This window comes from Triticum aestivum, chromosome 2D (assembly GCF_018294505.1).
Source record: "Triticum aestivum cultivar Chinese Spring chromosome 2D, IWGSC CS RefSeq v2.1, whole genome shotgun sequence".
Taxonomy (NCBI): Eukaryota; Viridiplantae; Streptophyta; class Magnoliopsida; order Poales; family Poaceae; genus Triticum; species Triticum aestivum.
Window position 1 is genome coordinate 470,431,356 of NC_057799.1, and position 17,023 is coordinate 470,448,378.

General features: G+C 45.2%; 1 protein-coding gene across 1 annotated transcript; it reads left to right on the top strand.

The window, feature by feature from the left end:
• Positions 1 to 1,129: 1,129 nt before the first annotated feature.
• Positions 1,130 to 2,886, top strand: LOC123049594 (purple acid phosphatase 3-like). Its single transcript, XM_044472487.1, has 4 exons — positions 1,130 to 1,389; positions 1,729 to 1,888; positions 1,970 to 2,328; positions 2,406 to 2,886. Exons 1-4 carry the CDS (start codon positions 1,222 to 1,224, stop codon positions 2,688 to 2,690), a joined length of 972 nt encoding a protein of 323 aa, XP_044328422.1. The 5' UTR covers positions 1,130 to 1,221; the 3' UTR covers positions 2,691 to 2,886.
• Positions 2,887 to 17,023: the final 14,137 nt, after the last annotated feature.

The following is a 17,023-nucleotide window of genomic DNA, read 5'->3' on the forward strand; positions in this document are numbered from 1 at the left end:
TAACATCTGGTAAGATTTGTTTTTTAAAACTTTGTATACAAAGCGTTCATATTTCTATCCCAACCTTGTAGTTTGGCTCTAAGCTTCCTGAGCTTGTTTTGCCACCTCTCAATATTAGATCCCACGATATTAGGATCAAGTCACACATCAATAGCAATTTTATTTATCCCATCTTTGAAGAACAAAATGTTTTCAAATCTAAAAAAGTATAAGAGTTAACGACATCTCCTGTATCTAAGAATAAAGGAGCACGGCCATAATTCTCTCTAACTAGATCATTGACTACATTGATAGGGCGATTTTCCTCCCAATCTGTACAACAAAGGATAGTATGCAACTTTTCAAAAGTAGGTTAGGGAGATTGTTCCCCTAAGTAAATTGCATGCCATTCATTTGTACTTTCCTCAACCCACTGGTTCAATGATTGCATTGAAAACAAAGCTCCAATGCCTAGGAGTACCCGGTTTATTTATTTTCATAATAATGTTAAAGTCACCTCCAATAACAAAATGTTTATGGCTTCCTTGAGGAAGTTGAGATCCCAGGCTTTCTACTTTGTTAGGTTAAGATCATTGCAGCAAGTAGACAAGGTCTCCTGGGCACTGACAAAATTTGTTTCCGGCACAACCATTGACCATGACACGAGGATAAAAGGATAGTGAGCCACGCCCTCCATCGCTCCGAGACACCTTTTGGCCGCGGAATCTCAAACAAGGAGGGCCAGGAGAGGGAGTGGAAGGACAGGGCTTTGCTTGAGCGTGCAATGGAGTATCTCGTAGCCTTGAAGAGTAGCTAGTACCACGATCCCACAGCACTGTATGTACTTGTAGAACTTACGGATAAATATATAACTTGAGGGATACCTAGGCTGTTCTCCGCAAGCAAGCATGCATGCATGTCCCGGCCGTGGGTTAACCATATCCATCTCGTTCTCGTCCGTGCAATGCAACGCGCCAACCTCCGCTGTTGAATGCCCCGCGAGTACGTAGCACTCACGCATCTTATCAGCAATTGATCTTTAATTAATTGCGGCCAACGGACGTAAATCATTGGGGGTGGCGCCGAACGCAAGCTCGAACGCTCGATCACTGCCCCGGCCCGGCCGGCCGCTACAAATACCCGTGGCTGGGTGCTCGTCTAGCCATCGCCTCCACCTTGCTCTCTTCTCCATCCAGCAAATAGCAGCTCAAGTCGCCTAGCTCGATCGCCGACCGGCCGAAAATGGCGGTGATCGCGATCCTTGTTAGCGCGCTGGTGTTGCTCTCGCCGGCGGCGGCCGAGCTGCAGCGGGTGCAGCACTCGCCAAAGGAGGATGGGTCACTCACCGTGCTCGCCGTCGGGGACTGGGGAAGGGGTGGACAGTTCAACCAGACACTGGTTGCCGAGCAGGTACACTCGCAAACTGAGTTCTATGTTTTTTTACGTACTTATATGTGAGTGCTTAAAGAATGCTAACCCAATTTGTACGAGTTAAATACATAAACACCTACTTACAAACTATTGGTGCTAAATTAACAATATGCTTTAGCATCACTGCCATTTCACGTGTAGCTAATTGCCAAGAGATAAGAGCGGGCCCTTTGTCATATAAGTAGTTGGTAGTACAAACTAATTGCTGCCCTTTGTCATATAAGTAGCCGAAAGCAGATAGGTCATTTAATTAGTTGTACTACATCTTATCGTTAAGAAAACTCCCGGTCATTGGCCAAAGTGTATACGTGTTGACAGATGGGAGTGATCGGCGAGAAGCTGGCCGCCGACTTTGTCATCTCCACCGGCGACAACTTCTACAACGACGGCCTCGCCGGTGACAACGACACGGCCTTCTTCATGGCGTCCTTCACCGACATCTACACCGCCTCCAGCATTCAGAAGCCTTGGTACATCGGTATGCATCCATAACTGCCGCGACTATTCCTTCTCTTCTCGATCACAAATAATGCGACTGCGTCACGGGTGTGGCATGCAGTCCTCGGCAACCACGACTACACGGGCGACGCGCTGGCGCAGCAGAGCCCGGCCATTCGCGAGGTGGACAGCCGGTGGACCTCCGTCAACAAGTCCTTCATCGTGGAAGCAGACATCGTGGACTTCTTCCTGGTGGACACGTCGCCCTTCGTCCTCAAGTACTGGAACGAGAGCAAGTTCGACTGGAGGAACGTGGCTCCCCGCGACACCTACATCGCCACCCTCCTCCAGGACCTGGACGACGCCCTGGCGGCGTCCAACGCGACGTGGAAGGTCGTCGTCGGCCACCACCCCGTCAGCAGCGGCTGCGAGCACGGCAACACCACCGAGCTCCGCGAGCACCTCCTCCCACTCCTCAAGGTACGTACGACATGTTGCGCATGCATGCATGCATTATTGTGGCTGACCATGGCCAACACTTTCCGTGTCTCGTGCAGGCCCATGGGGTTGACATGTACCTCAACGGCCACGACCACTGCTTGCAACACATCACCAGCATCGACAGCCCGGTGGAGTTCGTGACGAGCGGCGGCGGGTCCAAGGCGTGGGCGGGCAAGTTCAAGGCCACCTCCGACAAGATGGAGTTCCTGTATGACGGCCAGGGCTTCCTGTCCATGGAGCTCACGGCGGCCGAGGCGCGCCTCGCCTTTTACGACGTCTCCGGCGCCGTCCTGCACAGCTGGGGGCTCACCAAGTCGGCGCCAGCCAGCATCATCTCGTGAGCTCATCAATGGGCCGACGACGGAGCCGGCCGTTGCTAACCAGCTGTTTAAACCGATCGATCGGACGCAAATGCTTTCTTTTTTTTAGTGTCTTCTGCGTGTCGTGTCGCGCCATGTTCCTCCGTAACAAAATGCCATGCGAAATAAATTAATAGACGCTGCGTTCCAAGTGTATGTATGTTCATACATGCATCTATACAACGACTCCCACTAGCACGCAAGATACTAGAATGATTTTGAGCTCTTTTTTTTGAAACAAGGCAAAAAAAGATTTGCCATTTCATTGATTAAGAAGGAAGTTTCGAACAAAAGCCGCAAAGGGCCTAACAGAAAAAACAATATTATGTCTACTTTCGCAGCATTACAAGACTCATGTGCTTCGCACCGGCCATCGCCCGAAGAGACACTTCCGCTTTGATCTTACTGGTTAGAACCGTGGAAGGGATGGCCGTGTTTCTGAAGACCCTGGCATTATGCTCCGTCCATATCTCCCATGAGATAAGCATCATCAGGGAGGCGGGCGCCTTAGGGGATCCAAGGCGAATCTGAAGGTTGCCGCTCCACCATGCTCTCACCGAAGTCATTGTCTGCCAAGCCGCCGTAATGATGTGATGCATTCCAAGTCACGGAAGAATATGGGTCTAAATGCGGGTGGTGTAGCGGTGTTGGAAAAGGAGATGGGCGGCCAACTCTTGGCGTTGCTTACAAAGAGGCCAGAGGCCACAGTTTGGCCAGCGGCGACGTAACAGTCGATCCAGTGTCCAAATCGTATTTTGAAGGACAAGCCACACATAGAACTTGCACCGCGTGTGTGTGGGTGTGTGTGTGTATGTGTGTGTGTGTGGGGGGGGGGGGCAGACCTTCCGCACTGAGTGAACAAAATCCGACGAAGTGAGTCCCTCAAACTGAGCCCTGTTGGCTGAGAAAGTAGAGTACACCTCATCCTTGGTGAACTTCCAAATGATGAAATCTTCTATGTCATCAGGCAAAGAGTCATGGAAATCTTCTCCTAGAGGTTAGCAAACTGCTGGACATGTGCGAGCGACAAGCCATTGGAGGTGTCAATGAGAGCAATCCAGTTGTTGTTGGTAAGGGCTTGCTGGACGGAGGAATTCTTGTTGCGTGAAATGGCAAAGATGCTTGGTGCTAAGAGCATGTCTAACACAGCCCTCAAAAACTCAACCTTCAAAACCAGTTTGAGGGCTGAGAAAATGTCGTTTTGAAGGCCGAAAATCCCTGGCGCAGATCAGTGCCCTCAAACCAACCCACAACATAAATCACTCTCAAATTTGCAAATGATCATGATCATATACATGAAACAAACTTGCAAATCATCATCATCACATAGTAAATCCCATGGAAATCATAGCAAAACATACAACGTGCAAATGATCATCATCACATAGTCATCGGAGACATCATTTGCAAAACATAAAACGTACGAACAACTTCAAGCACCGGTGAAGTTGTCCACACCTCCATCGCCTCCACCACTCATCGGAGACTCACCTCGGAGAGTAGACGACGCACCACCACCAGCACCACGCAGTAGCCTCTTCCTGTCCGCGATGTTCTCCTTGTACTCCTTCCACCACGCCAATTGCTCTTCATCCATGTCGTTTCTAGACATCATCATGTGCTCCTTCTCCTCGGCCATGAGCTCCTTCCATGCTTTTGCTTCCTTGAGCTTGATCATCCTCTCCTCCATGTCGGCCTTGCGCTTGGCATCTTCTCGCCTTGCTTCCAATTGTGCAAGTTTCACCTCTTTCTTTCTCTCGGTGATAATAAGCTTTGTCTCCAATGCCTTCGTTGTCAATGTCTCCTTTGACTTGATCATTTGATCAATCTTTTCCCGCAAGCTTGATGCCTCCGCTTCCATCTTCATCCTTTCTTTTCCCTTCTTGGTTCCGTCGGGCTTGTCATGGTTTCTTCCTTCTTCATCACTATCATCCATTTTGAGCATATCCGATTTCTTCGGTGCACTCTCTTGATCCCTCAATTTCCATTTGTCAAGATGTTGGAGCAATGCCCAACAATGCTTGAATGGGAAGGATTTGCCCTTGGAACCGGCCATGTCCTTGTACCTCAAGTCGGCATATTTCTCCTAAAACATATCATCATTGGAAGCATATCAAAATCACAACCTCCTCCGAATTGGCCTTCGAGCACCACCTCCCGCTTCAAACACTTCCTCTCAGATCTCGGTGACATCTTCATCTTCTTCCTCCTCCTCACCCGCCGGCTCCTCAATATGGAAGTCGAAGGAAGCAAGTGGAGGAGACCCAATGTTCACCTCCGCGTCGTCGAGCAAGGCCCTATATGACACGGTTGGTGCGGACATTTCATCGAACACGTCGGTCGCGGTTGACGGCGTTGGAGCGGCCGTTCTTGGTGGTGGCGGTGGCGGTGCCGCGGTATGCTCTGCCCCCCGCTTGCAGCTTGCAAGCTGCTTCTCCTTGCGCTTGGGAGCAGCCGCGGTGGAGGTTGCCGGCTTGGCGGGCTTCACCGCCTTCCACGCCGGTTTCGCCGCCTTCGCCGTGGGGGCGAGCACGGGCGGCTTGCTTGGCACGACGTGGGTGCCCGCCCGCCTCCGTTTTTGGCCGATGTGGGTGGTCGCCACCATCTCCGCCACGGCGGCGTCGGTCGAGGTGGCCGGAGGCGGGAGGTGCGGGGCGGGGGCGGGCACGGGCGCGGCCATGGGCGCGGGCGCGGATGAAGCCGGCGGCGGAGGAGCGGCAAAGGGGGTGGCCGGGGGCTCCATGGCTGGCGGCGGCGACAAGAACGGGCGGCGGCGGCGCGGATGAAGCGGGCGGCGGGGAGAGGAGGCTTGGGAATTTTCCCTCCCGCGCACAGAGTTGACCAAGTGAGGGTTGGGCCTTCAACTTGCCCCAAACCCTCACTAGTGCAGGTTGGCCTCGAACTTGAGGGTTCGGCCAGGATTTTTTTTGAGGGTTTAGGGATTTGAGGGTACTGATCTGCGCCTGTTTTTGCTCAACCCTTAAACTGGCAGTTATTTTAAGGGTTTGACCAGTTTGAGAGCTCTGTTAGACATGCTCTAAGTCACGGGGGCACAAGCCATTTAACTATGGCGAGTTCCAGAACCTGGCTGTGCGCCCATTTCCCACAGTAACCATTGTAGCAGCATCAAAAAAGATACAGTCTTCTCCGGCGCATGGAGATCCCATGCCTATCCAAGGCTTGTTTTTGTCCACCCACTCAAACCATAGCCATCGAAGACGGAGGGCCTTAGCGAATTTGTCCAGATTGAGCACGCCTAGGCCACCAAATTGTTTAGGCTTGCAGATGAGATCCCAATTAATCTTGCATTTTCCTCCCGAAACTTTGTCCGTACCCACCTAAAGGTATGCACGCCGAAGGCTGTCAATTGTGTTTAGCACCTCCGCGGGGATGTCGAGAGGCGTGAGGTGATAAATCGCGATGGTCGTGAGGACCGCTTTGACGAGAACCGCACGCCCAACACTGGCAACATGTCTTCCCTGCCAAGGGGGGAGCTTGCCAGCGACCTTGTCAATGAGGTGCTGAAAGTGAATATTTTTTAGACGCTTGACCGATAGCGGAAGACCAAGGTATCGCACCGGGAAAGCGGAGCGCACCGCCGGGAAGGCTTGTAGAATGTCATTCAGATTTATGTTGTCACACCGAATGGGAGCCACCGTACTTTTATTGTACCCACCTTCTCTAAAACTAACTAAACAAATGTATTTGTAAGTCTAAAAAAATCCGTATAAAACCAAGTTAATTCCAAATTTACTCAACTAACAACTCATGCTTTTTTCTGCGGAAAAAACTTTCTATCTCTTCATCAATTATCATGGTTGTACAAAGAACATCATAGGTAACATATAGTACGTCCATGACCTTGGTCATTTGTCAAGTAATCTCAACATAGATATCCTACATAGACATGTAAGTCCGACACATCCTGCCGGAGTGAGATCTCCAAGTCATGTACATGGAGCTCTAGTTGAGCCCTTGGTGTTTCCGAAAGGTGCCATGGGAACTTATGAGCTAGACCACCCTGATACCCCTCCCACCGCCCCTTTCTCCCATCGACCACCAATGCCAGCGTGACCAACAACACTAGTCAAGCTCAGGGACACGAGTGAAATGCATAAAACCACCACAATTGTATCATATCTCGCAAAAAATTCACCATTTTTCAAATCATTTGCAAAATGCACCGAACGCTGTTGTTGGCAATGACAAAAAACACTCATGATAAAATTGAGCAGCTTTTGACGTTGCTAATGGTCATTGACGCTCGACCAGGATAGCGCGCTTGGTCGGAGTCTAGGGTTGGCTAGCTTTCGATAGGGCGGTCTCACTCTCCCCTCTCGTGGTTCCTCTCCTCTCTGCCATGATGGCTGAAGAACCAGTAGGAGGTGGCGGAGATGGCACAATAGCATCCCATGTGATGGCCGTGAGGGAGGTGGCAGAGCATCCCACGACAACGAGGAAAATTGTTGCGACAACAACTTTTTTCGCTCTTTGATGCCACTGCTGGAGCATGCGCTAGCGGCACTGGCCCATAGGGTGGTCGACACCCCGACAAGAAGCCACCGTTAGACTACAGGAATTAGAGGCATTGAGTTATTAGTACCCTTCGCTTTATCTGTTTTGATATAGAAATTAATGTTACACCTATGAGTTAGGGATTAGGGTTTGTGTTCAGTTAGTTTGTAACTTGGTACCGTTGTTGTGTACCCATTATGGGTTTAATTGGCAGTGTCCTTGCAGTGTTTAATTTGTTTGGTTTGTGTTCAATTAGTCTGAAACTAGTAATTATTGAACAACTAGTCTGAATTGCATGTATTGCACACATGCACATGGGTTTTACCATTTATTATTTCACACATGCACATGGGTTTTCCTATGATCCTTTATGGATATACGGGCTCAAGGATCGTTGCAGTTGTAGCATAGAACATAAACATTAATTACAAATTTGGAGATAAATAACAATTGCTATTATTGCCTTCAGGGCATATCTCCTACAAATTTTTCCTGCCTTCATACACCCTTATGGCACTAGCAGTCGAAGATATTTATCCCCAAATCCATCAACCGTGATTTTAATAATAACCATGATGGACACGTGATCTTCTAAATTGCACTTCTTCCCAAACATAATGGAGCACTTATCCGCGCTAAGCAACTGACCTATTCTCTCCTCATAATCCGTTAGAATATTTTTAATGGCCAAAGCTTGCTCCAAAGATCCCTCCAAAACAGGAGACTGTCATCAGCAAATAATAAGTGTGATATACCTGGAACATGTTTGTTTAGCCAAAAATCCTAAAGAACCCCTCTAGTGGAAGCATCATTTAGTAGCAATGATAGGCCTTCAGCCACAAACAAGAATAAATATGGAGTTAATTAATGGATCCCCTTTTCTGAGCCCACGTGAAGGCTGAAAAGAATCCAACATTTTACCATTAAAATGCACCAAGAATTTTACTGAAGTAACACAAAACATAATCCACTTAATCCAGGTCGGCGCAAAACCAAGAGCCCCAAGCATGGTTGCCAAGAACTGCCAATCCACACGATCATATAATTTAGCAAGATGCAACTTATATGCGCAAAAAGCTCCTCGAATATCTTTTAAAGTACTCAACAAATTCATACATTCAAAAGCAATGAGAACATTATCCAAAATCAATTTTCCAGGAATAAAAGCACTTTGGGTAGGGGAGATCATACCATCCAGCAACGGTCTCAGCTTGTTAACCACATACTTTGAGATAATTTTATATGGCATTGCATAGACTAATAGGCCTAAATTCTTTGACCGATGGGAGATTCTTCACTTTACGAATAAGAACAACAGTAGTATCATTAATCCCTTCCGACATACATCCAGAATAAAAGAACTATTGGACAACACGAACAATATCCTACTTGAGCATACCCAAATTACAATGGAAAGAAACAGCTGGAAAGTCATCTAGACCGGGAGCTTTCAACGGTTCAATTTGGAAGAGAGTATCACTAATTTCTTGACCGGAAAAAGGTTTACAAAGTTCCACATTCATATCATCATTCACTAGAGGTTTCACAAGTGAAATAATACGAGACAACTTGACCATAGGATCACAATAATATAGCTGCTTAAAAAAGAATCCGTGATACCTTTGATCTCTTCCATATTATCCGTGAGAGACCCTCCGCTCCTTCTAAGTGCAAAAATATCATTTTTCTTTGCTCTTCAAGCAGCCTTTATGTGAAACAAACTTAGTATTTTGATCCCCCATTTCATTTTGTCGAAACAAGATCTCTGCTTCCACATGATTTCTTCCTTGGGCAAGAGCTCATCCATCTCCCCATGGATTTATTCCTCTCCATATTAGCACTCAAATAATTTCTTTTAAAGAGCACATTTAATCTTTGTCGAGCACTCTCAAGATTTTTTGGAAGATAGCCAATATGATCTCGGCTCCAACCATGGAGAGATTTCATAAGCTTGTCCATATTGTTAGCCACGTCTCCCAAATCCTTCACATGCATACTTTTATTCCAAGAAGATTTAACTTGCTCATCAAGTGCCACCCCTTCCCTCTCCTAGTATGCTTCATATTTCAAATGCTTAATAAACATACCAGTACGAGGGACACCCAAAAATTGTAGAGAGAGGGCTTTGTTCTGACATTGAACTGATAATGTGTGAAACCTTGTAATCGTGGAAAATAGAAGACCACTGGGGGCACGTCACCGCGCAATCAAGATGCACCTTCACATTGTTGTTACCTTCTTGCTTATTATTATACGTCTAGGGAACCCATGAAATCCTAGATCAAATAAAGTGCAATCTGAAAGCACCTCACGAAACTTAGCCATAAGTTTTGGCGACCTTTTATGCAAGGAAAAATGCTCACTCCGCCACATTGCTTCGTTAAAATCACCCACCATAAACCACATACCAGCCCCAGGTGGTTTAATTCGCCTCAAAATATCCCACATTAACATACCTTTGGGCCACCATTGGTTCCCCACAAACGAAGGTGCTTCTCTACTTTGTACCGTCTCCATCGCAAATATTTTTATTCTTCCAACACATTTGGTAAAAGTCTATATAGAGATCTTAAGTTGCTTGTGAAGTTTTGCATCGTCGTGCCTTTTGCATAGAAGCCAATTTAAAGCATCCAAATATGCCCTTTTAACTACTCATTCCTGTCTCTTTTCGCTTAGGCTATACATTAACACTTTTTTAGGAGAATTTGAAATAAATATTTTGTTACGGTATATTTTCATGTAGTATCTTTTTTCCACACTTTTGAATTTTGTAACCTCTTTCTTTTATATTGTTATTTTAGCATAGAGAGCATGTACACACAAGTGCACAAAATCTGCGCACAGAAGACAAAAAGTAGGTGGAGCATAGACGGTTGAGGCCATATTAAAGCATCCAAGGTGGAGCATGGCAAATATTTACCGCAGATCCTCTAAATATGGTTTTCATCAAAGGGAGTTCATTGTCCAACCAAGAGCATCAACTACAACCTAGACATAGGCACACACCAAGTTTTGTCCATTTGGCTAATGGTTCCTTTTTCTTACTCGGTCGCTAGTGGCTCTTTTGGTTTGCAGGATTCAAAAACCACATGAACAGGAAAAATCACGAGAATAAGATAGGACTGCATGCGCAAAACGGAGGATATATGAACATAGGAATCCTATCAGTTTTGATGTTTGGTTCACTGGAATAGCAAACACGTAGGAATCCTAATAAAATATGGTCAAATCAAAGACAAACCACATAAAAATGTATAGTTAGATTGTTATTATGCTACTAAGGATCTCATCTCGTTATTCTTGCATAGGAATTTAAAAAAGAGGTCCAAATGAATGTTAGAATTTCCTCCATTTTCCTTTGCCTCATTGTGAACCAACCTATGATTGAATGGTTAGGAGGAATTTTTTTTATCAAGCTTCCAGAATTGTACAAATGAATGTTAGAATTTCCTCCATTTTCCTTTGCCCCATTGTGAAATTTTTATATCTGGCGCGCAAGGTAAGGGTGAGCATCCAGAATTACCAGCTGTACCGCCGATCCAAGGAAAAAAATTCAACAAAATTTCTGAAATTTCAAGGGGTGACCGAAATATTTGCATTTCCTTTGAAATATTTCATTATTTTAAAAATTCATATATAGAGTGGTGGAACCCATTCTGTACAAATCAAACTTTGCATAACGTGGTGGCACGTTGTTCTGTTCTCATCACATAGGTCTAGAGTTTGAAAGCCCACTACTGCCTTTTCTTAGTTTTATTTAAATTTTCGACTACTGTTTGAAAATCGTCAAAAAAATTGGACGTTGCCTAGAGTCGAACTTGGGTATGCTAAAAAGCACAGCAAGGCTGCACCACTAAGATACATGTGTTGGCTAGTACAAAAGCTGCTACAACGCATATATATTTTGATCCTTAAATTTAAATTTATTCTAATCTATATCTATACCTAGTAATAAAGGGGATATTGCTTCTTGCAATACGTTATGAAAATTGCCCCCGAAGTTGCAAAATATGACCCACAAATGCCACTTATAAGTGATAAAACACGTTTCATACAGGGGAATCCCCGCCTGGGCCGGCCCATGTAGTAGAGACATTCTATACTGCGCTCTGCATGCTGAGAGAACACACAGAGTCGCCTGTTTGGGCCGGCCCATGTCAGGGCGGCCTGTTTTCTTAATTTCGTTTTTTATTTTCCTTTTTTGTTTTCTTTCTTTCTACTTTAAATAATTTGGGATTTCAAAAAGTTCCAAAAATTTAAAAATGAGAATGTTTAAATAAAATGTTTAACAAATCATAAAATGCTTATGGGTTCAAAAATGTCGTGATTTTATAAAAAAGTCTGCTTATTAAAAAAGTTTGATAATTTGAAAACAAATGTTCGGGAAATCTAAAAATGTTCAGCATTTTTTAGAAAGTTCATGAATGGAAAAATATTATAAAAATTCAAAAAACTGTTTGTGACTTATAAAATAGTTTTTATCCATAAAATTTCACTGATTAAAAAAATTTATCATGCATTTCACAAAATGTTCATTAAATCAAACAAATGTCTGTGGATTTAAAAAATTGTTCCACCAATTACCAAACCAATGTTCGTCCATTTTAGAAATGTTCGCCGATTCAAGAAAATTGTTACAAAAAATGTTCACAATTCTACAAAAATGTTTGCAAATAGTATAAAATGTTCATGAATTCAAAAAATCTCCTTGATTTGAAAATGTTCAAAAATTTATAAAAGTGTTTATGAATTTGGAAAATGTTCACAATTTCAAATATGTTCACGAGTTAAAAAAACTGTTCATGATTTCATGAAATTGAGAGTAATAGTGTATCTTGGTGATGCAGCAAAATGTGATCATGGCCATTGGAGATTATAATTTTTTCTCTCGTTGCAATGCACGGGCTCTTTTGCTAATTTAGTCAAAAAATTATTGATTTGTGTGAAACACATTTCAAAATTTTAGAAATTTCATATGTTTCGAAGTTCATAGAAACTTTCTTGCTATCGAAAGTCAAAATCGAGCGCCCGAGGTGATAGTTAAGCTAGGTGTGGGCGGGCACGAGTTCATCTCGGTCATGATTTGCATGGAGACGACGGAGCAGGGAACTGCATCGGCTTCCGTGCTGCCGGTGGTGCCCCTCCGCGTTGTTGCGATAAATGACCGATCACGGTGCCCTTGCCGCTCGACGCGCCAAACAGCAGACAGTCCACCAATGATACATCTCCGTCGTATCTATAATTTTTTATTGTTTCATGCCAATGTTCTATAACTTTCACAAACTTTTGGCAACATTTTATATTATTTTTGAGACTAGCATATTGATCTAGTGTCCAGTGCCAGTTCCTATTTGTTGCATGCTTTTTTGTTTCGCAGAATATCCATATCAAACGAAGCCCAAACGCGATAAAAATTACGGATATTTATTTTGGAATATATGTGATTTTTGGGAAAAGGAATCAATGCGAGACGATGCACGAGGGGACCACAAGCTCAGACAGCGCGGCCCTACCCTGGGCGTGCTGGGCAGGCTTATCGGCCCCCTGTATAACGGTTGGTGCCCTTCTTCCGCCGCAAGAAAGATAACATCCGGATAAAAATCCCCTCATAATTTCAGTCCAATCAGAGTTACGAATCTCCGGGAATTTAAGAAACAGTTTTCGGCCAGAAAAGAGGAATGCGAAACAGAAGAGAACAGAGAGAGAGATGCAATCTCAGAGGGGCTCCTGTTGGGGATCGTAGCAGAATTTTAAAATTTCCTACGCATCACCAAGATCCATCTATGGAGTATACTAGCAACGAGTGCATCTACATACCCTTGTAGATCGCGAGCGGAAGCGTTCAAGTGAACGGGGTTGATGGAGTCGTACTCGTCGTGATCCAAATCACCGATGACCGAGTGCCGAACGGACGGCACCTCCGCGTTCAACACACGTACGAAGCAGCGACGTCTACTCCTTCTTGATCCAGCAAGGGGAAAGGAGAGGTTGATGGAGATCCAGCAGCACGACGGCGTGGTGGTGGAAGTAGCGGGGATCTCGGCAGGGCTTCGCCAAGCTTCTGCGAGAGGGAGAGGTGTTGCAGGGGGAGAGGGAGGCGCCAGGGGCTGTCATGCTGCTGCCCTCCCTCCCCCCAATATATATAGGCCCCCGGGGGAGGGGGGGCGCCGGCCCTAGATCCCATCTACAAGGGTGGGCGGCGGCCAGGGGGGAAACTTGCCCCCCAAGTCAGGTGGGGCGTCCCCACCCCTAGGGTTTCCAACCCTAGGCGCAGGGGGAGGCCCATGGGGGGTGCCCCAGCCCACTAGGGGCTGGTTCCCTTCCCACTTCATCCCATGGGGCCCTCCGGGATAGGTGGCCCCACCCGGTGGCCCCCCGGGACCCTTCCGGTGGTCCCGGTACAATACCGGTGACCCCGAAACTTTCCCGGTGGCCGAAACTTGACTTCCTATATATAATTCTTCACCTCCGGACCATTCCGGAACTCCTCGTGACGTCCGGGATCTCATCTGGGACTCCGGACAACTTTCGGGTTTCCGCATACTAATATCTCTACAACCCTAGCGTCACCGAACCTTAAGTGTGTAGACCCTACGGGTTCGGGAGACATGCAGACATGACCGAGACGCCTCTCCGGTCAATAACCAACAGCGGGATCTGGATACCCATGTTGGCTCCCACATGTTCCACGATGATCTCATCGGATGAACCACGATGTCGAGGATTCAATCAATCCCGTATACAATTCCCTTTGTCAATCGGTACATTACTTGCCCGAGATTCGATCGTCAGTATCCCAATACCTTGTTCAATCTCGTTACCGGCAAGTCACTTTACTCGTACCGTAATGCATGATCCCGTGGCTAAATCCTTAGTCACATTGAGCTCATTATGATGATGCATTACCGAGTGGGCCCAGAGATACCTCTCCATCATACGGAGTGACAAATCCCAGTCTCGATCCGTGTCAACCCAACAGACACTTTCAGAGATACCCGTAGTGTACCTTTATAGTCACCCAGTTACGTTGTGACGTTGGGTACACCCAAAGCACTCCTACGGCATCCGGGAGTTACACGATCTCATGGTCTAAGGAAAAGACACTTGACATTGGAAAAGCTCTAGCAAATGAACTACACGATCTTTTATGCTATGCTTAGGATTGGGTCTTGTCCATCACATCATTCTCCTAATGATGTGATCCCGTTATCAACGACATCCAATGTCCATGGTCAGGAAACCGTAACCATCTATTGATCAACGAGCTAGTCAACTAGAGGCTTACTAGGGACATGGTGTTGTCTATGTATCCACACATGTATCTGAGTTTCCTATCAATACAATTCTAGCATGGATAATAAACGATTATCATGAACAAGGAAATATAATAATAACCATTTTATTATTGCCTCTAGGGCATATTTCCAACAGTCTCCCACTTGCACTAGAGTCAATAATCTAGTTCACATCACCATGTGATTAACACTCACAGGTCACATCACCATGTGACCAACATCCAAAGAGTTTACTAGAGTCAACAATCTAGTTCACATCACTATGTGATCACCACTCAATGAGTTCTGGTTTGATCATGTTATGCTTGTGAGAGAGGTTATTAGTCAATGGGTCTGAACCTTTTAGATTCGTGTGTGCTTTACGAATATCTATGTCATCTTGTGGATGCTACCACGCGCTACTTGGAGCCATTTCAAATAACTGCTCTACTATACGAATCCGGTTTACTACTTAGAGTCATCCGGATTAGTGTCAAAGTTCGCATCGACGTAACGCTTTACGACGAACTCCTTTGCACCTCCATAATCGAGAAAATTCCTTAGTCCACTAAATACTAAGGATAAGTTCGACCACTGTCATGTGATCCATTCCCGGATCACTATTGTACCCCTTGACCAACTCATGGCAAGGCACACTTCATGTGCGGTACACAGCATAGCATACTGTAGAGCCTACGTCTAAAGCATAGGGGACGACCTTCGTCCTTTCTCTCTCTTCTGCTGTGGTCTGCTCTTGAGTCTTACTCAATACTCACACCTTGTAACACAGCCAAGAACTCCTTCTTTGCTGGTCTATTTTGAACTCTTTCAAAATCATGTCAAAGTGTGCGTTCTTTGAAAGTATCATCAGGCGTCTTGATCTATCTCTATAGATCTTGATGCCCAATATGTAAGCAGCTTTATCCAGGTCTTCCTTTGAAAAACTCCTTTCAAACAACCCTTTATGCTTTCCAGAAATTCTACATCATTTCGGATCAACAATATGTCATTCACATATACTTATCAGAAATGTTGTAGCGCTCCCACTCACTTTATTGTAAATACAAGTTTCTAACAAACTTTGTATAAACCCAAAAACTTTGATCACTCCATCAAAGCATATATTCTGACTCCGAGATGCTTGCTCTAGTCCACGGAAGGATCGCTGGAGCTAGCATACCTTTTAGCATCCTTAGGATCGACAAAACCTTTCTGATTGTATCATATACAACCTTTCCTTACGAAAACTGGTAAGGAAACTTGTTTTGATATCCGTCTGCCAGATTTCATAAATGCAGCTAATGCTAACGTGATTCCGACGGACTTAAGCATCTCTACGGATGAGAAAATGTCATCGTAGTCAACTCCTTGAACTTGTGAAAATACTCTTTGCCACAAGTCGAGCTTCATAGACGGTAACATTACCGTCCATGTCCGTGTTCTTCTTAAAGATCCACTTATCTCAATGGCTTGCCGATCATCGGGCAAGTTCACCAAAGTCCATGCTTTGTTCTGATATATGGATCCTATCTCGGATTTCATGGCTTCTAACCATTTGTCGGAATATGGGCCCACCATCACTTCTCCATAGCTCGTAGGTTCATTGTTGTCTAGAAACATGACTTCCAAGACAGGATTACGCATTACTCTGAAGTAGTACGCATCCTCGTCGTCCTACGAGGTTTGGTAGTGACTTGATCCGAAGTTTCATGATCACTATCATAAGCTTCCACTTCAATTGGTGCAGGTGCCACAGGAACAACTTCATGTGCCCTGCTACACACTAGTTGAAGTTATAGTTCAATAACCTCATCAAGTCTCCACCATCCTCCCACTCAATTCTTTCGAGAGAAACTTTTCCTCGAGAAAGGAGTCGTTTCTAGAAGCAATTACTTTTGCTTCCAGATCTGAAATAGGAGGTATACCCAACTGTTTTGGGTTTTCTATGAAGATGCATTTATCCGCTTTGGGTTCAAGCTTATCAGCTTGAAACTTTTTCACATAAGCATCGCAGCCCCAATCTTTTAAGAAACGACAACTTAGGTTTCTCTAAACGGTGTCGTCTCAACGGAATTGCGTGGTGCCCCTTTTAAAGTGAATGCGGTTATCTCTAATGCCTAACCCATAAACGATAGTGGTAATTCGATAAGAGACATCATGGCATGCACCATATCCAATAGGGTGCAGTTATGATGTTCGGACACACCATCACACTATGGTGTTCCAGGCGGTATTAATTGTGAAACACTTTCCACAATGTCTTAATTGTGTGCCAAACTCGTAACTCAGATACTCATCTCTATGATCATATCACAGACATTTTATCCTCTTGTCACGACGATCTTCAACTTCACTTTGAAATTACTTGAACCTCAATAATTCAGACTTGTGTTTCATCAAGTAAATACACTCAGCATCTACTCAAATCATCTGTGAAGTAAGAATATAACGATATCCACTGCATGCCTCAGCACTCATTGGACTGCATACATCAAAATGTATTACTTCCAATAAGTTGCTCTCTTG